At 34.8% G+C, this 22,830-nt stretch overlaps 1 protein-coding gene across 1 annotated transcript in view; it reads left to right on the forward strand.

Annotated features, from left to right (window-relative positions):
- Positions 1–22,830, forward strand: part of HCN1 (hyperpolarization activated cyclic nucleotide gated potassium channel 1) — a 390,610-nt gene that overhangs the window by 47,563 nt on the left and 320,217 nt on the right. Inside the window, exon 2 of the mRNA XM_030330204.1 lies at positions 1,942–2,365. Within this exon, the coding sequence (XP_030186064.1) occupies positions 1,942–2,365 (424 nt within the window). The remainder of the gene's footprint in view (positions 1–1,941; positions 2,366–22,830) is intronic.

Below are 22,830 nucleotides of genomic sequence, written 5' to 3' on the forward strand. Positions count from 1 at the left end.
TGAGTGTGTGATATTGCTCAAAGAGCATGTGTAGAAGAGAAGATAAAAGAGCTACGCGTGACACCCAGCAGCCTTCAGGGGGAGGGCAGAGAGACAAGCTCACAGATGGGACTGATAAGAGTGTCCAGAAAAGTGAAAATCCTCAGGGTACACACGGTTTCATTTTAGAGTTCAATGATGTCACTTCTTTGGGAAATAGCTATTACAATATTGCATCTCCTCTACATCTCTCCTCTGTCCTTGGTGTATTCAGTGGCACATTTTGCATTTCCATTAAAAGAGTAGAAAAAAAAAGAGAAAATATGTCATTGAAATTGACAGTGCATGATGTATGATTGGTGTGGGTATACGTATACTTGTCTATAAATGCGAGGGTAAGTTTTGACACAAGACTGATGAAATCTTCAAATCGACAAGCATTTACTTTTACATAATCCTGGGGGTAGGGACAAGGGGAGAGAAGACCTATTACAGTTCTTTCTTGTACTACTACTTTTATCCCAAGAGTCGGGATGATAGTAACTATGAAAGGTATATGCAGTTGTATATCTTGCCAAAATGTAACCCAAGTAGTCTAAGAAGGAGAAGTAATGTAAAATAAAGGTATCTTGGTTAACAGAAATTTCTGTCATAGAAATTTACATCATTTACACAACAAAACTGCCAGCAGAGGATACCTATGACCAGGATGACGTAACTCATATTTCTGGAGACTATTTCATGATGATAGGGTTGTGCTAGTCGATCTGCTTCTTCATGTTTATATGTATAGACTTGTAACAAATATGCAGTCTGTTCACTACAGGGTCAATAGACTTTAAATAACCCTCGTGAAAATAACATTACAATCATCTTCAATGAATTCAATTACACTGTGTTAACCTGGAATAAAGTTCCTGGTTTTCTTCCAATTTTAATATAAGGTGAGATGAGAATGTTTCAAAAGGCAGCTAGTAATCATAAACATGTTGAAAATTAAATCAGAAATTTTAAGGAAGAAATATTTAGAAAAATAGAGGGAATATATTTAAAGTATTTGTTCAATGAAACAGTGGTAAAAGTGCAAGTTTTAAGTAGATTCTAGTTTAAAATCTAGAGTAGTCTCGGGGCACCTGGGTAGTTGAGTCGGTTAAGTGTCTGACTTCAGCTCAGGTCATGATCTCACGGTCTGTGAGTTTGAACCCTGTGTCGGGCTCTTTGCTGACAGCTCAGAGCCTGGAGCCTGTTTCAGATTCTGTGTCTCCCTCTCTCTTTGCCCCTCCTCCCACGCATGCTCTGTCTCTCTTACTCTCAAACATAAATAAAACATAAAAATTTTTTTTAAAACCTAGAGTAGTCTGTTCAATTATTTTTAACCTCAGAACAAAATTGGTTTTTCTCATTTCAAACTAAAAAAGAAGGAAGCATAAATATTTGGAGTACTATGAAGCCATGGGCTAGCCTAAAGTTTATGGTTGACCTAATCTGTACTCCTAAGATATAATTTATATTACCAGTATTTTTAGTATCTTAGTGTTTGATTGATTGGTAATTTGACATGTAAAGTACTTCAAAGCATCTCTAAAGAGTCTTCCCCGAAATGATTTTTTTAAGGTAGATCTTCTTGTTTTATGCTTCTCCTTTATTTCCATGCATATTACTTGTTAAATATAGGGGAGGTTGTCTTTGTTCTTTTATCGGGTAAATGGAGGATTGAGTGTTCTTGAATTTATTTCTGTAATACTTTATATCAAATAATTTTTAGAATTCTATAAACAATGCATTGCTTTAGGAATATATTAATTAGATTTTAATTTGTAACCATTGAAGGAGTTACCATATTTACAGAACAAACACTTCATTCTTGTACTCATTTATTTAACCATAAGTCATTAAATTTCTTTATGATGGGGCAAAGAATGGTTATTGTCTATTAAAATCTGATTTTTTTATTTGTTGTAGGTTTTATTGGGATTTAATAATGCTTATAATGATGGTTGGAAATCTGGTCATCATACCAGTTGGAATCACATTCTTTACAGAACAAACAACAACACCATGGATTATTTTCAATGTGGCATCAGATACAGTTTTCCTTTTGGACCTGATAATGAATTTTAGGACTGGCACTGTCAATGAAGACAGTTCTGAAATCATCCTGGACCCTAAAGTGATCAAGATGAATTATTTAAAAAGCTGGTTTGTGGTTGACTTCATCTCATCAATCCCAGTGGATTATATCTTTCTCATTGTAGAAAAAGGAATGGATTCAGAAGTTTACAAGACAGCCAGGGCACTTCGCATTGTGAGGTTTACAAAAATTCTCAGTCTCTTGCGTTTGTTGCGACTTTCAAGGTTAATTAGATACATACATCAGTGGGAAGAGGTAAGACATATCTTTTACTTTTTTCAAGCCACTATATCATGAGATTGTTAACTATCACTTTTAAGATGAACACCTGTACAATGTGTAATAAGTTTTATGAGATTCAAGAAGAAAAATTCTACTTATTCTTTTTGGTGCATAAGTGATGTATTTGTATCTTCAAAAGATATGGTCAAATACTGGATTTGAATCAACTGAAAAAAATAGTAATTATAAAACATTTGTTTTATGCCAATTAAGTCTCTTTAAAAACAAATCCCCTCTAATCAACAAATGTTTATCCTAACCAATGCAGTCCCTTCTCTACCATGGGAAGTTTCTTTTTATTTAATATGAATACATCAAGTACCATCTTTGAACAAAGATGTGTAGGGACTGATTGCTAATCTAGTTTGCATCATTAGTTCTGTGAGATAATCTGGTTTATATTTCATCTAACACTGAAATTTCAGAGAATTTGTGTTTGAAGAAAAAACTTTGAAAAAGTATTTCCAAGTTGTATATATAGAGACTAATTTCAGCATAATAATTTGCTCAGTGTTATGCTTTGCCTGTAATTAATTATTATAGTTTTGCCCTATTAATTCGTTTCAAAATACTGAAAAACAGGATACCCTGGGGAGAAATTATTACATAGAAAACACAAATAGTACAGTGCATAAATACAGTGAATCTGGCCAATGTTTTGCTGAAGAGGGCATCTGTTGTTCTTAGGCAGTGGGTGGGTCCTGAAAGGGCTCAGCCAACTGGAGTTTCCAAGGATCTGAGTTAAATGTGCCATCACTGAGCAAAGGAGTTTATGTCCCTAATTCCAGAGTATGCATAATAACCTTTTTGACTTTATTTTCCTTCTAAGTCTGCTTTTTTACATTAATTATAACCTGAATTTTACTGTTTGCATAAAAATGAGGGTCAAAAAGGCCCGGAGTCTCTAAACTAGTACTAATGACAACAGTATACTGGCAATAGATTACTTATTGCTTTACTCACTACCAAAATGCTTTCTAACATGTTTGGGAAGAATTATGTTTTGGAATTTAGGTTTAAACCAGTCATAGAATAGAAATTCTGTGAACATTCGCTCTGCTTTCTGTGAGACAGTAGCTGTGTTTTGTGTGTGCCTGTCAATGACATTTTGGTTCACAGGATTTCAGAAAATGACATGCAATAATAAAACACTGTGTAAGACACTGCTGAAAGGCATAAAAATGGGTCATTCTTAAAATATGGATATGGATTATATTCAAAATCAAAAGAAGCACGTTTGAGAAATTGGATTCATCTTGTAATGTGTCTCTATATAGCACATTCCATCTAAAATGTAATAAATGTTTGGTTCTTAAAATCTGTTATACCAGTTTGAGATTAATATCAAATCAAGATGATTATTGATAATAATAGTTAATATTTATTGAGGGCTTATTATATGTCAAATGATATATTGTATTCTTTACATGGATTAGTTCCCTTTCCTAATTTTGGTAGCTTGCCCAGAAAACCGGAGTTGGTAAAAGCTGGAGCTGGGATTCTAACCTTCTAATCTGACCCCAGGGCAAATGCTTTTAACATTTTATAACATTATATAACAAAACTGTGTAGTTTCTCACTATTACATGCATTCTTTCAATGATAAATACCTTAATATTCCACTGTTGTATAGATTGAATAAGAAATTGTAGGAAACTTTTCTTAACAAAGATTGTGTCTGTGCAACATTAGAGTTGAACATTTACCTCTTAAAACATGGTCACAAGCGTGTTTTTTTTTTTTTTTTTTTTTATGAATATCCTGTAAGAAGAAAAGTCATTGCTATAATAGCCAGGCAATTAAAATACAGTGGGCAATGTGACTATTTGCAGTGTCTTGTAGTTTTAACCCAATTACCCTAGGGAGTGGTAGCAGGATAAACAGATGGTGTCCTATCAGATAAAATGGCAGGCCACGCAGTCATAGAAGAGGACACTCCTTACACTGTTGCCCTCTGATTCCTGGCAGTGGTGACAGGCACCTAGATCTGTGTAACATGATGGTGTTTTAAAGATGCCATGATATAGTTCAGGGTCATCGGCTTTCTGCCATCATTACTATAAAATGCAATTTAATATGCACTTACAGAAATTTGGTAGCCAAACACATTGAGCCTAGAGTTGTGAGTTGGCAAGATCTTTCTTATAAATAAATGATCTTGATGATAAAATGAACCATAAGCTCATTTAAGTAAAGGTTGTTTTCTTGATTATATGATGTATGTGGAGAATCACATATATCAGTGATATTTAATGTCTGCTAGTAATACTGTTAAACAGGGAAGAAACAGGAATAATTAATCCAGAATTTGATACAAATTATTTCATCACCTACATGATTCAAACCAAAAGCAGAGAGAAACTTGAATGGTTCCAAAGTGGCGGATCTTTACCTGATTTTTATAAATGCCACTGGGATGTGTTTACATGTAGAACATACAACAAATAAATCCGAAGAATTTGCTCTGTGAGCATTTGGCATAAGACTGCAGAGGAAGATGTGAGTTCACCCACATGTCTTTGAGTTCTGAGTGTTTTAGTACCAAGCTGGCTAATGCTAAATTCAGCAAATTGGGGAAGTAATGTGTGAAGTCTGGAAGCTGCCACTGTTCTAAATGAATCATTCCCAAGGAAAGTGGCTGCCTTCTATAGGAAACCGCTTCCATCTTCAATGATGCATTTTTTTTTTTCGGTCTGAATTAGTTCAACTGAAAAACAACAAGAAGTGCCAAAGCCAAATAAATTAGAGAAATATTGTGAATGAAATACAGAAACTTTAAAATTTAGCCCTTATGTTACTGTCATTACTAAAGTTGAATGTAGTGGCTAATGTAGAAGGAAAGAGGTGATTTGGCCAACTAATTTCTGAAATACTTGGTGTTAAGGAGTCAGGAGGGAAGTTGTTTTCACAAGGCAATTAGATCAATGGCTTTAGGATGCAAAAGTAGAGAGCTCTCTGATCCTATACTGAAACTTTACATATGCTAGGTGACATGAAAATCTGTAGCAATTTAGATAAATCAGGCCAGAACATTCCTTTTCCTGTGATCTCCAGAAAACCTAGGTGCATCTTTCCCACTCTTGTATTTTGGTTGAAAAAAAAAATCATCCCCTTAATTCATCATGTTGTTGTTCATGTTATATTTCCAGTAAAGAGGGACTCAAGCCTGGGTGTTATTTTGTAACCCATCACAGAAGAAGCCCATTTTCTGTGACCTAAAAGAACAAAGTGAGGAAATCCCCCTCCCCCACCAAATAAAATGGCGCATTAGTAGCAATTTAGGACCATCCCAAACCCTGAAGAGATAAAAGGTAGATTAAGAGGTTAGGAACGGGAGATTATTCAGTTAGCAAAGGTGAAGTGTTCTAGGATCCTGAAATCCTTCATTTGCTGATGTCAGTCACTTTATCAAAGAGGGATAACCCTTGATATTATTTGAGATTTAGGAAATAGTAATTGAAAAGAGACATATTCTCTGTAATGGTTATCTTTTTTGTAGGATCGTATGTCACATAAAGTGTAAAATCTTCATGCACAATGTAAAAAAAGTGTTGGAAATGCATGACGCTTGTGTAATAAGTATGGCTTTGGAATACAGATGTATAATATTTTATTCTGTATTCCTTATCTCCTGTCCCCTCAATCTTCCTTGTGTAGATTTGAGACATGCCATAATTAAATAAATCCATTTTAGGCTGGAAGAGGGCTTATGGTTCTGATCTTCATATATGTCTGTAGCAATTTCAGATGAATAATGTCTACGGAACATTGAGATGCTCTTCTTGCAATCAATATTAGATTTTTATGTTAGCTTAGAGGTAGGTTTATATACAAAGTGTGTTTAACAACAGAGCATTAATAAGGAAATTTATTCCACAGGGAGCTGATGCAGACTGTGGTTTCTGTCTTTGGTTAATTTTAGCATTCTAATTGGTTTAGATTAGAAACTAACTCTTGCTATAAATTGCCTATCTATAATTACACAATACATACTCTAACTACTTTCATTTTTTAAGAAAACACATCGAATTCTAAGATTTGCTGTAAGCAAACACCAGTATTTTCCTACACTTACCCCCCAACTAAAAGTAAGAGAGACTCTATTGCCTATCACATCAAATCTGTGTTTCTTTGCTGTGCCTTCAAGGCTCTCCAGCAAACTGTTCCCCCATCTCACCACTGTCACTTCACATTTGTACCCAACAGCTCTCTCCTGTTTGTGTTTTAGTTTTACAGTGCTTGCAGAGAATGGTTCTTTCTGCTTCTGCAGTTTGCGTGTTGCCACACCTCAGATGTGGAAAGCTTTTTTCTTTTTTTTCTATCATTCCTTTAAAAACTAGGCTGAAACTCATCTCCAGAAAATATTCGACCTGGAGGGACTGGGCTGTAATGGTCAGTGCCTTTAATTTGGGTTGTTTTACTGGCCCTTCTTGCATTTGTTCATGCAGTTAGCTTCGTTGCTAATGCTTATTTATATGCATTTTCCTTTTCTTTTGCTGGGTATAGGCGTCTATAGGGAACAGTCCTTGTCAACTTTGCCTTTGACTCTCCTTGTACACTGGTACAGAGTTCTGAAAGGTTATCAGAGCATGCCTGTCCCCTAAATACATGGCAGTCCTCCATGTTCTAAATCCATTAAATAATCGCAAGGGAATATTCATTTTTTACTCCCAAGCAATTACTGAGTAGCTCCTATGTGCAGATGCTGCATGAAAGAATTCAAAGCAGATCCCAGCTTTCCAGCTTTGTAGGAAAAACAGACATGTGAGCAAATAATCACAGATGGTGTGGTAAGTGGCAGAATAACGGAGGGAGTGAACAACAGAGGGTTTTTTTTTTTTTTTTTTTTTTTTTGAACAAGAAGAGAGGGCTCACAGTTATCTGAACTGAGTTTTCAAAGCTGGAGTCTGAATTCCCAAGCTGACTGAACGGGAAAGGGAAGGGCATTCCCAGTGAGACTGAGGGACAGGCAGCCTGGCTCAGACAGCAGTTCCATATCTCCAGAATCTAGGTTGTAAAGGGAGTGAGTTTGGAGCTATAGACATGAATTTGTGCTAATGATGGACCTAATAAGGTGTCATTGAGGCATTTAGGTAGAGGGGGTGCATTTTAGAGTGCTGCAGAATGAAGGGGATTAGAGACCACTGAGGATGGACTTAATAATACCAGTTAGGAGGGGCACCTGGGTGGCTCAGTAGGTTGAGTGACCTACTTCGGCTCAGGTCAAGATCTCACGGTTTGTGAGTTCGAGCCTCACATCGGGCTCTGTGCCAACAGCCCAGAGCCTGGAGCCTGCTTCTGATTCTGTGTCTGCCTCTCTCTCTGCCCCTCCCCCACTCATGCTCTGTCTCTCTCTGTCTCAGAAATAAATAAACATTAAAATAATCATAATAATACCAGTTAGGAAACAAATGTATCACGCATTTGCCTACATCTATACAGCAAGTGTGCTATTTAGTTTTCTAGAGGGAGATTTAACTTTTACAAGTACTCTTGCCCTTGAAATGTTTGTAGCAATAGTAAAATATGAGATGATCTTATATGAAGTCTTTTTTAATGTTTTATAATTTCAGTGTCAATTATAATTGATATAATAAATATTATCGTATAATATATATTATATCATATATTATATATAATGAATATTATCATATATAATATATATTATATCACATATAATTATATAATGATATATAAATATATGTGCTATATTAGTATGTATAGCACATGTACTAATATTAATATTCTTGATATAATTGTATTTGAGATTTGTATTTCGCATCACCAGAAACATGGTGATGTGAAATGAACCCTATACTGGAAATTAGTATATGTAGGACTTCATTCAGATTGTGTGCCTTTCATTTTCTATTTAATCTAGGGAGAAGCCCTTACAGTGAGTGATTCATGCCTATAAACTTGATGGAAAGTTGTGAAGTTCAAATGAAATGAAATGCATGTATGTATGTGTGTATACACCACACACACACATTCATAAGATTCATGATGCCATCTTTCTCACATTAACACATTTGCTGACATTGACATTATTACCTGTGTGTGGTGAGTTGCTTAATACTTTCTGCAGGCAAATATTGATTCTGCTAAAGACCACTAGGTGTCCTCTACTGGTTGTGTTACCTCAGGGTTCTATATTCTAAAAAAAACAAAATTGTCTTCTTTGGCAACTGTTCACTTACACTCTCTTAAAATCACCTAATTCTTGGCTGTTTATGTCTAGGTAAAATAGATGACTATGGCTATTCATATATGCAAAAATAATTTCTCTTTCCCTATACTTTCTCCTCAGGTTAAACAAAGAGTTTATGTTCTTTCTCTAAGGAATTATTTTTATTCTGAGAGAATTGTTTTCAATTATTATACTGTGTATTTTCTAAGATGATATTTTAACAGATACCCTGGAGTTCTAAAGTACAATGTGAAAAGCTCTATTTGGGTATGAAATGTTGTGAGGCCAGGATAGTTAAGTAGAATTAACAAAGTATGCGTGGGTATATGTCTGTGTGTGTGAGAGGTGAGATACGTGATTTTATGAACGCTCTTTGTTAGTGCCCTACAGCACACCTGTATAATTCTGATGCTTTGGACATGGAATTCTCAGTTTCATGAAAAACAAGATCATATTTGAAATGTTCAGAACTTTATTTTAAGATTAAAATTCTAGACGTTATTAATGTCCTATTATGGGCCCAGCCTGTGTTTCCATTTTGCACGTTTTTATACACTTCCATGGCTGTATGTTGATAATAGCCAGACACGTATCCAAAGCTTTAAAATCATGTACCTCCTATCTCAAAGTCTACACAAGTGCGTGACGTCTCCATAAAGATATCTCTTGAGATCCTCAAGCTCAGTATGTCCATTTCCCATTCAAGTGTTCTCCTTCTCTGTTTCTTTTTACTCAGTTAAAATCTCAGCGGTATCCTTGACTTCTCCTTTGCTTTCAATCTCTGTAGCTAACAATAACCAGATCCTGTTGGTTCTACTTCTTGAAGGAGGTTTGAATTCTCATACTGTATCCCTGAATCTTCTCTATCTTCATCCTAGTTCAAGCCAACACCAGTCATCGCTCATTTGTTATATTTCTCATTTTATAATAGACTAATTACTAGATTTTAAAATTCACCCTTGCTTGTCTTCCCAAGACCTCAAAAGTGCTATTTTTAAAGAGCAAATATTACTATGTCATCTACCTACTGAAAATATTTCTATGATTTTTCATTACTATTGGGAAAAAATCCAAAATTCAAGGTCCTTTGAAATCTGAGTCTTTTTATTTGAGCCTGGGAAACTATTTGCTCCTTATTTTTTACTATGCTGGACTTCTTTATATGCTGTTTTAAGACCTTACATATGTTGTTTACTTTTCCCAGAATTTTGTTTCTTTGGCCAACCCCAGTTTATCCATCACATTTTGTTCCTTTAATGTTGACTTTAATTTAAACTTCTTTGGGGTAGAATTACCTGATCTCTCAGGTAATGTGAATTCTATCTATAATATCCTGGCATAGCCCATGTGCTTTTGCTTTCTAACATTCATCACTTTTGTAATTTCTCTTCAATGATGCTTTTCCAACTATATATTAAATTCCAGAAGTGGGGGAAAGTCATAAATTTCTTGTATCTTTAGTTCCTAGCAGAGTGTCTGGAAAATAATAAGGCATAGGAACACTTGCTAAATGAGTTAGATTATGCCCTCAAGGAAATTTCAGATTAGTAGGAAAAGCAAACATGTAAATAAACAGGCAAGCAAAACACTAGAGTGTCTTGAATCCAATATTAGAGGCAATTATAGTATAGACAACAAAACAAGAGAGACAGATGCATTATGAGAGTGTGGTGGAAGGTCGAAGAGAAGCTCTAAATAAGGCCTCCTAGTCATGGCAGCTTTGAAAACTAAGTTTGAAAGTATATGTCTTTCCAAGTGGATAAGCCTGGGAAATATTCCAAGGGCATTTAGAAATCATGAATAAAATCAATCAAGTTCTTCCTTTATAGATGGAGATGATGATAATTTTCTGCCCAATATCATAGAATTGTATAGAGTCTCCAATGAGGTGTTATTGTTGAGCATACTTTGAAACCAGAAAGTTTATAGAAATGTAAATTGTTGTTATCACAAAAGTTGCTACTAGTTTAAAATATGAAAAATCTCAACAGAGAGTTCGACTGTTGGCTCTTTAATGTGCTTACTGCCTGTCCATACATTGGAAGTATTATAAACACTAATATGGATTACTTCCACCTGAAATATACCGAGTATAGAATTGAAGTAGCAAATAAATCAAACAATTTAGGTCAAAGTGCATTTAGCCTCACATCTATCTGACATAATTTTTCTAGAAAAAATGTTTCCATTTTCCCTTCCATTGTGCACACAGTTACAACATGTATTATGGCTACTGCTATTTTAGACTCATCCACCTGCTGTTAGAGTGAAAACTGGGAATGCCATTTGTTCATGAGTATCGGACACACAATTTATGATGTGATTCTGGTTTAAACATGAATTCTGGTTCAATTTCCAGAGTGTTCATAATAAACATGTGTTACTTTAATTATCTAGGTAATTATCTCAGTTGAATAGGTCACTTTTGTTGGTCCTGTATACTGTGGTGCACCTGTCTACAAGCGAGAAAGGTGTGATGAGATATGACATAAATTGGAAGATGTTACAGTGCCACCCAAGAATATTTTATTGTTATAAACGATTAAATGAAATTAAACTCCCTTCTGAAGGCAATGTCAAATATACTTATCTAATCATAAAGAGAGAAATGTGTGCTTTTTTATTGTTGGTTTATAACAAACCTATTTTTTCCTTTACGTACAATGTCAAAGGGGTTTTTTTTATTAATTTGAAGTATTTTAGGAAACAAAATTATGTTTGCCTTATGTCAAAAGTAGTAGTTGATACCTGTTTCACTGAGCATAGCATAGTAATTGAGGTACATTAGAAATTGTCACAGAAATTCAGTTTTCTTAACTCACTTATAACTGTAATGAAGGCTCAAGAATAAATAAAATTAGAATCCTCAATCACACTGGATAATGGCTGAGAAAGATCTACTTTGACTACTCTTTCTGTCTTGCTGACGTATTCACTTTAGATTTTGTATTAGAGGAGTCACGTCTTAGTGTGAAAACGAAATACATTTGGTTGGTTATATAATTCTGGTGGCTATTTTGAGTTAAGCCTACCATTTAGGCCATTTTTTTTAAAAGAGGGTCAAAGGGGTCAAAATCTTTTCTTATTACATCTTAAAGTGAAAGTAGACATTGAGTAAGGATTCCAGAAACTAGTCCCAATTCTATATAAAGCAGTTGCAAAGAAAAAGAATAGCTGTTTTGAGATCATCTTATTCATCAGGAGTGGTGAAATCAAAAAGGATTTCCCAGTAAGATTGGCCATCAAGTGTGAATTTTGCAATAATGTGCTAATTATCTGAATGTGCTACTTTTTTTGTCATTACTGTTGTGGACATATGAGTTCGGTGAACATACAAAGTAAAGGCAGTTCAGCTTAATTAAAATGAAAGTCAGGAGTATGTTGTACAATTCATGTTTAGATGCCATCCTCTCACTTAAAAAAAAATATGGCCAATGGCTTCTACTTGGCCTATATGGTTGTTTTAATAATTGAAGAGAAAATTCATGGGAAAGGATTTTGTGCACTCTACTATGGAAAGTCTAAAGAGACTTATTAATTTAATTTGAGATATAATTTTTATCATATAAATTAACTTAAGATGTAATTAGCCAGTCAAATTATTTCAATGATTTTTTTCACAGAATTTCTGAAAGAATAAAATTCTTACCTTCCTGAATATTGTAGATCATAGCAGAGAGTAAAAGGTAGAGTTTGGACTGTGGCAGCGTGTGCTTTGAAATTTAGAATCCAAGGGCTATAACTGACTAATAATATCTAACAAAACTACTTGGAGTATCAGTTAACTTTGTGGAGGTTACAGTGTTTGAGTATGGGAAGCAGTTCTCCATTATGTGAACATATTCATCTCCGTGACACTGAGGAGAAGCATAATAAATGTCCAGAACAGATGCTTCTAGTTGACTGGGAGTGAATCATAAGCATGCAAGGGTACAAGTTTTAATAATATTGTACAATTAAAATGTTTCCCCTTTTTATTTAATCTGAAATTCAGAGAAATGCAGTCTTCGCTAGTCCTTAACCTGGTAGAGGATGACCTCCCCTCCTTCCTCTGGCATGTATTTGCTGTAGAAGCAAAATAATTTTAGAATGACAGATATCACCAAAAAAAATGCTACTAATTTGTTAGGAAAGGGTTACTGAAGAACTTCTAGATTTATGATCATTTAGGCTCACATAAATTATTACCTTTAGAATAATATTAGAACATGTATGGATTCCAAAAGTAGTATATGTATTTCCTCTTCTGACTTTCAGGCCAGGTTATGAGTAACAGACTTGAAAGTACTAAATGACTGATGAGTCATTTTTATGGCTTTTTCAGCTTGAAGAGTATCCTATAGACCTTCAAATATACTCAAACATTACCAAATAACATTGTAGCAGGCTACTGGTTGGCGGGTGGAGAGAGTAATTCTTGAATAGTAGAGAGCAATTCTCTATACAAAAAAGATAGATATATGAATATGTGTATCATAACTTGAGTGAGAGGTGCCTTTGTGTGAGAGACGGGCTCTACAGGCTGTAAGAAGTTTAGTTGGGCTGCAGAGGAGACAGGGAGACATCAGAAAGCAATTAAGAAAAAAAAATATTTTACAGTTTTGCTGAAGTCTTTCCTTGTTGCCAAATTATCAGTATTTGCCTAATATCAAAGATGAATGTTTTAGTGTTTCTAAGTGTTACTGCTGGACTTTTACCAACTAAATCAACCATCCCCCTTCCCTTTAATAGAATTGTTATTTCAGATGTTCCAAAAATCTCCAAAGTCTTGAAATTAGAAAGTGGCTCTGTGGCTTCAGATTAAAAAAAAATTTCCAGTTAGCACATGTTCTAGCAAAATGCTACTGTTTTTGAAAGAATTCTGTTCAGTAGCGTATTTCTTAAATGTATGATTCTATATATCCAGTTAAACACTGTATATGTAATATATACTAACTCTTCTAAATAAAAATAAGAGACAAGGTGGTTAGATACTTACCTGACTTCTCATTTGCCAACTTCATGTCTTTATATAATTACCAAGTATAGTATTTCATCTATATTAAATGACCATCCACCACATGCTAAGCACTGTACTGTGTACAGGAGTATAAAGATAGATAATCCACAACCATGGCTAAAAGTGATTTTGTAATCGAGTGGAGGGGTTAGAAAAGGACATCAACGCTCATAACAGATGTGTGAATTCTTATCTATTGGAAATTGCTGAATGGAAGATTTTAATAACGATTCTAAGGCTATATCTCATTTCAGTCTGAATCACAAAGCTCGTCAATTCATAAAGTTGCTAATGGAGCAGGATAGGGAGTGGTGGTATCTGGACCAAGTACTGCCATCCTTTGATTAGTCATTAGAACAAAAAGGGCTATTAAATACCACGTGTTACTAAAATTGAATCTGCTGAGTTTACAAACAAACAAAAAAAAAAAGCACTTTTATTAATATAATACTAAAACCGCATTGAGTTTGCAAAGTGACTTCCATACTGGATAGGAAATATTTTCATTTCATCAAATCATTGAAATTTGTGAAAAGACTTCCTAAATATTGAAAGTTTTTTTAAGAAGAAAGACAATATATTTAAATTTCATACACAGTATTATACATCTGTAATTAGTGAGAGAATTTAGCAAAAAGAACCTAGATTCGCTCTCTTTCTCTCTCTTTTCTAGAGTACAGATGCTCTTGCATGGGACTCCTAACTAGAAAATGTGTTATTCCAATAGATGAATGATCCTTAAGAAATATCAGAAGCTGAACTGTATTCGGGACCTGAGTGCCCAACAGCAAATCAGCTGTCTGTAAATATGGAAACACCCGCTCTATTCAGAATGCTTGAATCGTGTCCACATTCTGTGCATAAGTATCATGTTCTCTTTGTGCCTCCTAGTTCCTGCCCCTGCACATGAGTCACTTGTAGTAATGGGTACCTCAGATACTGCTGCAATTTCTTTCCTGAGACCTTGTGTTGATAGAGTCTACCTACAAAAGAATGTATTCTTTCCATCAAAGGCTGTTCTCAAATATCCCTTCAGTGGTAAGACTATTTATTGATGTTGTTTTATTGTTGTGGTGGTGATGGTGGTTGTCAGTCTTGTTGAGAAGAAGCAGGCCAGTGAATTACCCTGAGTCTCGGGCTGGATAATACTATCTGTTCGTCAGAGAAGTGAGGAGTCAGATGTTCTACCTGTAACGATAGATGTCATGATAGAAAATCAACTCCTTTCTCTGCTTCCCTGAGAAAGCGAAGTCCCTCCAGTATCAATTCCTCTTATCACCTTACTTCTATGGAAGCAGGAATTTTTCCCTGTCCTCCCTCTGTCACATTTCCCATTAGAAGGTTTGCTAACAATGAGTGTAAACAAAATCTCTATTGGAATTTTTTTTTTTTACAAACTGTGAAAAAAGAACATAATTCTCTTATCAGGAGACACACACACACGGGAGAGAGAGCCTTAGCATAGGGTCAGGGCATCCTATTTGAGGACTTTGGGTACTATCTATTTCATTAATCCCTTCAACTGAGGAATGGAATATTGGGGGTGAATAAGTCAGTGTGATACCTCCTTAGATGGAGAACTATTGATTTTATCTAGTCATTAGTTCTATATTATTTTATTTCTCCTTTCAAAACAGATAAAAGTTGTATGAAAAAAAAAAAAGGTCATTATCGAGATGATTAAATTCAAAATAGAATACTTCCAAATCGGCAAAATAAGTTGCTTACTTGCAAGACCAAAGATATCAAGTTAATTATTTTCCTTTTACCTAATATAGATATCCAGACAATAGTTATTTTGTTCAATTATTTTATTTGACACGGAAAGTAAATGACTGCTTCAGGTTAAAAACTACAATTTAAATGTGATAGCAATTTTACACATTCTATAACATTTATTTTTTTTAAGATTAAAAAAAATGTGTAGTATTTATTTTCAGAGACAGAGACAGAGAGGGGGCGGGGAGAGACAGAAAGGAGGAGTAGAGGAGGAATCCCAGCAGGCTCCATGCTGTCAGCACAGAGCCTGATGAGGCTCCGTCGCACACCATAGATCAAAACCTGAGCTGAAATCAGAGTTGGACGATTAACCAGACTGAGCCACCCAGGCTCCCTTATAAACATTTGCTTCTTCGAAATTATGCTATTAAATTTTTCCTAAAGGAAAAAAAAAAAAGTGTTCAGTATATTTTCTAAAGAAAATAAATCAAAATAATTTCCTCACAGTTCAGTCATGCAGGCATGTAATTGTTACAAACTTGGGGCTGCCAAACGAAATCAAGGTGTCATTGAATTTGGGAGAGGGGTTTCCTTAGAGTGTTCCCCTTGTGCTCTAACAGTTTTAGAAATCTTGTTCGATATTTCCTAGTGTGCGGTTTGTGAGGGGTTTGTGGAGACGCATTTTGTTTTTGTTTTTTAGTATTGAAAGTGTTACCACTCAGTCCAGGGTATCTTGGTAGCTTTTTGCAGGGATGTCTGTATGTTGTTCCACTACATATCCATCACAGGTAGGCGAGTAGTCCTTGCTCCTTGTTGCCTGGAAACCTGGACGCAGATGGATGAGGCAGGTTCCATCTTGATCACTGCCAGTCATTTTCACAAGGAGATAAAAAGCTGTGTAGGGTCTTGATGGACAAGATCAGATCAGCAAGTGATCTGACCCCAAGGTGATACATATTACTTTCCATAACTCTTTGGCTAGAAATTGTCGTCTCACCTCATCCAGTCACAAGAGAGTCAGGAAAAACAATCCACTATGGACCTGCGAGGCAGAGAGCTACAGCTATATGTTTAACAGCACTACTTTAGGCGTTGGAATAGCTTGAGAGATGGAGGCAGAGTGTGTCTCAGACGGATTACTAGATTGGCCTGTGCTAACTTGCATTAAAACTTGGACCTATTCACAGTAAATCATGGACTTGCTGTGATCATGGACCTTGCTTGTGTTTCTCTCATGGATATTTTTGGTTTTAGACAAACAACCTCTCGCTAGTGATGAGGTCATGATGGAGGAAACATGCTATACCTTCCTATGATATAGTGACTATATCATTTATTAAGTATTCATTCTTTCTTGTTTGTTGAATAATATATTATGTACTCATAGTATATGCTATGCAATAGATTACAAGAGTTCACACACAAAAAGAGCTTCCATTATTAATTAATGTAGAGTCGATCATATAAGTAGAAAGAAGTTGAAATATAGTGTGCTGTGAGGGAGGAAATGACAGAGTTCTCTGTGAAGATGTATCACACTTTTGGGGACTAGAGAAAGCTTCCTGCAGGAAGTCATCTCTGAATTGAGACTTCTAAGATGCGTAGGACTTAACGAAAAAAAGTAAGAGAATGATGTCATAACCAAAGGAGTATTTCTTAAGTGAAAAGACATTTAAGAGTGTCTTTAAGTAAAGCCTACATAGTCCACATAGCTTGAATAGAGAGAGAAGTTGGAAAGATAAACTGGTATTTTGGAAGTCAAATTTAAGAATATAGTCTTTATCCTGAGAACAGTAAGAACATTTGAATGGTTTGAAGCAACAATGTAATACATTTATTTCACAAATGTATAATGCTTACTCTGAAACTATATGTTCTTCTAAGAACTTCCAAATATTAATTTAATTAATTCCCCCGAAGAACCCTATGTAGTAGGTAGTATCATCATTTCATAAACAAATGATTCTGAGGAACAGAGATGAACACTGCCTAAGTTGCACTAGTCTAGTCAATGACAATGCCAGGAATTTAATCCATGCAAACTGCATGGGCCAAAGTCTTCACAACAGGGTCTCGCCCTCTCTCTCCGTATTGCGTAGATGTAAATGTGACTGAAAACAGCATACAAAAAGAGGTTTGTAAAAAGAGGCAGGTAAGATTTCTGGTAGGTCATCCATTAAGTGTCATTGCTATAATTTAGACAAGAGATGAGATAGGGTGACAATAGTGCTACTATCATGTGACATCCTTCCTGAGTTCACACAGTGCTTAGAAAAGCTGATGGACATTCCTTTAGGCATCAGGGAACAGGCCTTTCTATGGATGACTCCATCAGAGAGGCCTCTTGGGTATTCAATTATAAAGCAATCTTTATTTTACTTAGTTTTTGTAAGTGAACTCAACCTTAATAGGAATTTAAATCACTCTATTAATGGAAGTACTGATTTCCAAGCTTCAAAACATCAGACTTAGTGTAGTTTAATAATTTATTAAATGTGGATGGGTATTTGCATAATTTAATCTCCTAGCCTCCACATTAAAAGATTACATGCTTAATTTTTTGACTTTGGCCCAATCAAGTAAGATAATAAGTGTCATGAATATATGATATAATTGGAATAATTTTTTTACAAGAAGACTTTATTGTACTTGAAATTTGGAGAACACCAGAATTATACAATCAACATTGAGAGTGCTTCATAATGTATCCATTATCCTTAGAATGTGTTACTTTTTGTTTGGATTTCATTTTCAAAGCAATTCATTCTTTAAAAATACTTAAAAATCAAACACAGTTCTTAGACTATTGGTGAAGTTGCTACTGTTATTATTTTTTTAATCGCTTTTTGATTCTATGGCCTTGTTCCAATTCATTTGTATTTATTTTATGGCCTAGAATAGGGCTATCTTAGTGAATGTCCTTATATGTACTTAAATATATACGTTTTCTGCTGTTATTGGTTAGAGTGTTTCTATCATCGACAATTGACAGTGGTAATTCTAATCATTTATACCCTACTGATTTTTATGATTGCTTGTTCCTGGCAATTCCTTGAGAGAGAGAGTAAAATATGCAACTATCATTTTGGATTTGTCCATTTCTCCTTTTAGTTCTATCAGTTTTTACTTTATGTACTTTGAAGCTGTGCTAGGAGTTTTTTTAAAGTAATTTTTAATGTTTTTTATTTATTTTGAGAGATAGATCACAAGCAGAGAAGAGCAGGGAGAGAGGGAAGCAGAGATCCCAAGCAGGCTCCATGCTGTCAGTGCAGAGCCCACATGGGGCTTAACTCACAGACTGTGAGATCATGACCTGAGCTGACATCAAGAATCAGCCACCTAACCAACTGAGCCACCCAGGTGCCTCTGTGCTATGATTTTATACATTGTGAGATTGTCATGTCCTCTTGATGAATTGCTCTTTTATCACCATAAAACGAGCCTTTTAATCTTTATATCTACTTTGATGTAAATATAACCACTTCATCTTTTTAATTAATATTTGTATACCTTTTTCTACCTTTTGTTTTCAAGCTGTGTTTTTATTTTCAAGTATCTTGTAGACAGCAAGTGGTTAAATCTTGCTTTTGTTTATTAGATCTAATCTCTGCCTTTTAACTGAAACCATTTACATTTAATGTTTTGATTGCTATCGTTGGGTTTAAATCTACCCTCTTAGTAATTGTTTTCTATCTACCCATATATATTTTATTTGTTTCTTTTCCCTTATTTCCTTGTATTTTAATTTAATATTTTTTATGTTTCTATTTTATATCCACTATTGAATTAGTAGCGATCCCTCATCCTTTCCTAATGCTTGTCTAAGATTTACGATATGTATATTGAGCTTATCACAGTCTACATTCAAATAGTATTATACTATTTCACATATAGTATATTTCCAGTGTCCCTTTGCTGGCTTTTGTGCTATTGTTTACTTCTATGTTCATTATAAATCCCATATTATGTTGTAATTATTTTGCTTTAAATAGTTGTCTTTTAAAGTATTTTTTTAAAGAGTTAAAAATGCCTTTTAATGCTTACTGTTACCATTGTTTTTCATTCCTTTGTGTAGGTCTAAGTTTTTATCAGGTTTCATTTTTCTCCTGCATGAAGAAGTTCCTTTAATGTTCTTGTAGTGCTGGTCTGCTGTTGATGATTCTCTCAACTTTTGTATGCCTGGTACTCATTGTTTGTCCTGAGTTTTTAAAAAGTATTTGTGCTGCATATAGGGTTCTAGGAAGACTTTTTTTTTCCTTTAACACTGTAAAGATATCACTCGATTTTTTCTGCATGCGTTGTTTCTGATGAGAAATCTGATATTCTTCTTTTTTGTTCCACTGTAGGTTAATGACTTTTTTCTGTGGCTGCTTTTGAGATTTTTCTCTTTATCCCTGCCTTTCAACAATTTGATTTTTATGTGCCTTAGTATGGTTTCTTTTTTACTTGGAGTTTGTTGATTGGATCTGTGGATTTATAGATATCATCAAATTTGTAAAAATACCAGCCATCATTTCATTATATATTTTCTGTTTCATTTACTCTTTCTTAATCATTCTTTTTTTGGCCTTTGTAGCAACTTCATGTGCTGCTCAGATCAATATTCAGCCAAAGACTCAAGGAATCCCTCTGCTGATCTTGAGCTTTCCTCTCTGTGCATCTCCTTCAGCTCTGGTATTTGCCTTACCATGACCTCTCTGTCTCTCCCATCTGTCTCTCAACTTTGTGAGAATGCTGAGCTCTGTTTGGATTCTCTTTTTCTGCACTGTGCTCTGGAAATTCTTTCTAGACAGGGAGCTGGTGCAAGGTTAGTGTTCACCTTCTTCCAGGGATTATTCTTCTGTGCTGTCTGTGATCCAGTATCTTGAAAACCAATGTTTCATACAGTTTGTCAGGTTTTCTAGTGGCTTAAGATAGGGAGGGAAGCTCAGTCCTTGTTATTTATTCCATTATGATCAGAAAGCAGGATGATATAGCTTGTTTCAAAATAAAGAATATTTTATAGAGAGATTTTTCATTTCAGAGATAGGTATGACATAATTTGAAACAACAAGATCATCATAATTCTTGCATTTATATGGTATGATAACTTACATTATTTTATGGATGTAACTAGATTGTGATATATGACATACTTTGTTTTATACAGTTAAAACTGTATAGAAGGACCAGGCAAACAGAAAAATGTGTACATCATAAAAAAACTTTTTCATGGAAAAAGTAAAGATCATTTAACTGACCTTGCTTGCTTCATACCATGCTTAACTAGCCATGATTAGGCTTAAATTGTAGTCATTTAAAGTCTTAACAACTAGTTTGCTCAATTCTGGCTTCTACAACTGCGATTCCCAGAGCTTTGGGTTAGCTTCACCCAGTGCATTCAATCAGCATAGGCAGTTTGCATACTAAACATAAGACACTCCCCTTTTGTGTACAAAAGATTCCAAAAATAATTCTTGGTCATAATAAAAAGTAACACTTAGGGTTTGCTATATCATCTTGGACACTCTGGAAGAGGCACATGAAAAATCAAAACTATTTCCCCCAAGAATACAAAATGTATTCAGGTAGCCTCGGGCCTTATTGTTTTTCAGTTATTGAACAATTTTATTCTGATAGAATAACAGAGCATTTTAGTTATCTCTCACCACTTTTAGTGGGAGGACAATGTGAGGGTAGTATGATAGCCCTGGCTAAATTTTTTTCATTCCATTTTTTTAATTCCTACTTGCAAAGCAAAAATTTTACTGTGTTTTCATTTCTGATACTAATAACCCTTTTCAAAACAGACATGGTTGTAGCTAATTCTTAACCTCATTCTGTGATACTTAAGGGAAGTGGTTTTAATTTCAATCAAGTGGATCTGCCAATATAGAATACTTCAGGGTAAAAATGTATGTAGTGAGTGTAGTGAATGTATAAGTTATGTAGTAAATAAAAGGAAAAATAATCAAGAATATGTTTTATGTGTCCTAGGTAGAAATGTACATATACCTTTTTGGTGGGCACCTGGGTGGCTTAGTCAGTTAACCATCCACTTCAGCTGAGGTCATGGTCTCACAGCTGGTGAGTTTGAGCCCCTAGACAGACTCTGTGCTGACAGCTCAGAGCCTGGAGCCTGCTTTGAATTCTGTGTCTCCGTCTTTCTCTGCCCCTTCTCTGCTCATGCTCTGTTTTTCTCTCTCTCAAAATAAATAAACATTTAAAAAATTAAAAAAAGAAATGTACATATACCTTTTCTTGCCCCTTTGTAGAAAAACAAATGATGAACCCCTCTAGAGTTAAAAAATACAAGATTTCATGTCTGTAATTACACTGGATTTGAGAATAGCAAATCTTTCTAAGCTTTGAACTTTTCTCAACAAAGTGTGAAATTTTTCAAACATTCAGAAATATTGAAAGTTTTACAGTGAGCACATATATTTCCTACCTCAATTTTAATTTAACATTTGCTAAATTGCTGTGTAATATATGTTTCCTTCTATTCTCATATCAATTTTGTTCTTTGACACATTTCAAAGAAAGCTGCAGACCACAAGAAACATTTTGCACAGAATTGCTTTCTTTTTTTTAAATTTTTAATTTTTTTTTCTTTTTTTAAAATATATGAATTTTATTGTCAAATTGGTTTCCATACAACACCCAGTGCTCATCCCAAAAGATGCCCTCTTCAATACCCATCACCCACCCCCCATCAGCCCTCAGTTTGTTCTCAGTTTTTAAGAGTCTCTTATGCTTTGGCTCTCTTCCACTCTAACCTCCCTTTTTTTTTTTTCTTCCCCTCCCTCATGGGTTCCTGTTAAGTTTCTCAGGATCCACATAAGAGTGAAAACATATGGAGTACTATGTGGCAATGAGAAAGAATGAAATATGGCCCTTTGTAGCAACGTGGACGGAACTGGAGAGTGTTATGCTAAGTGAAATAAGCCATACAGAGAAAGACAGAATTGCTTTCTTACTAATACTTCTGTTCACCAAATATTGTCTATAAAACTTCAGAAAAAAAACTTTTCTTACTTTTCTATAGCTTTTGTTGTATCTTTACTTGTGTAATTCTTCTCAAAGTAGGTGTTTTTTTTGAGAGCCATATGAAGGAGTTTACAAGGTAGATAATAACACAAAATAGTAACGCATGTTCTCAGTAAGTGGTGCCGTGCCCCTCATTATGCAAGTTCAGACTTTTGATGGTCGGCCAGCACATGTCATAGAAAAATACTCAGTGATGTTATAAAGATCCTAACATTTTAGTTTTTGTTGTTTGTTTCTTAAGTTCATCTCAAGGCAGTCTCTACCTTGACATTACAGAGGCAGCATTTATTTTAACAACAAAAGAACCAAGTTTGAAACCTAAGTTCACTGGCATTTTATTGCACAATTATGCTGACAGTGTTCTAGTGTTTCTTGTAGACTGAAATGTCCAAAAGGCCGCTAATTTGTCGGTTCTTTGATCTGTGGCAATCCGTATGTTACTCATTTTTTGTATACTTTCATAGGTTCCACAAATAAAATGTGATATATTTCAATAAAGGT

The sequence above is a fragment of the Lynx canadensis genome, chromosome A1, assembly GCF_007474595.2.
Source record: "Lynx canadensis isolate LIC74 chromosome A1, mLynCan4.pri.v2, whole genome shotgun sequence".
Taxonomy (NCBI): domain Eukaryota; kingdom Metazoa; phylum Chordata; class Mammalia; order Carnivora; family Felidae; genus Lynx; species Lynx canadensis.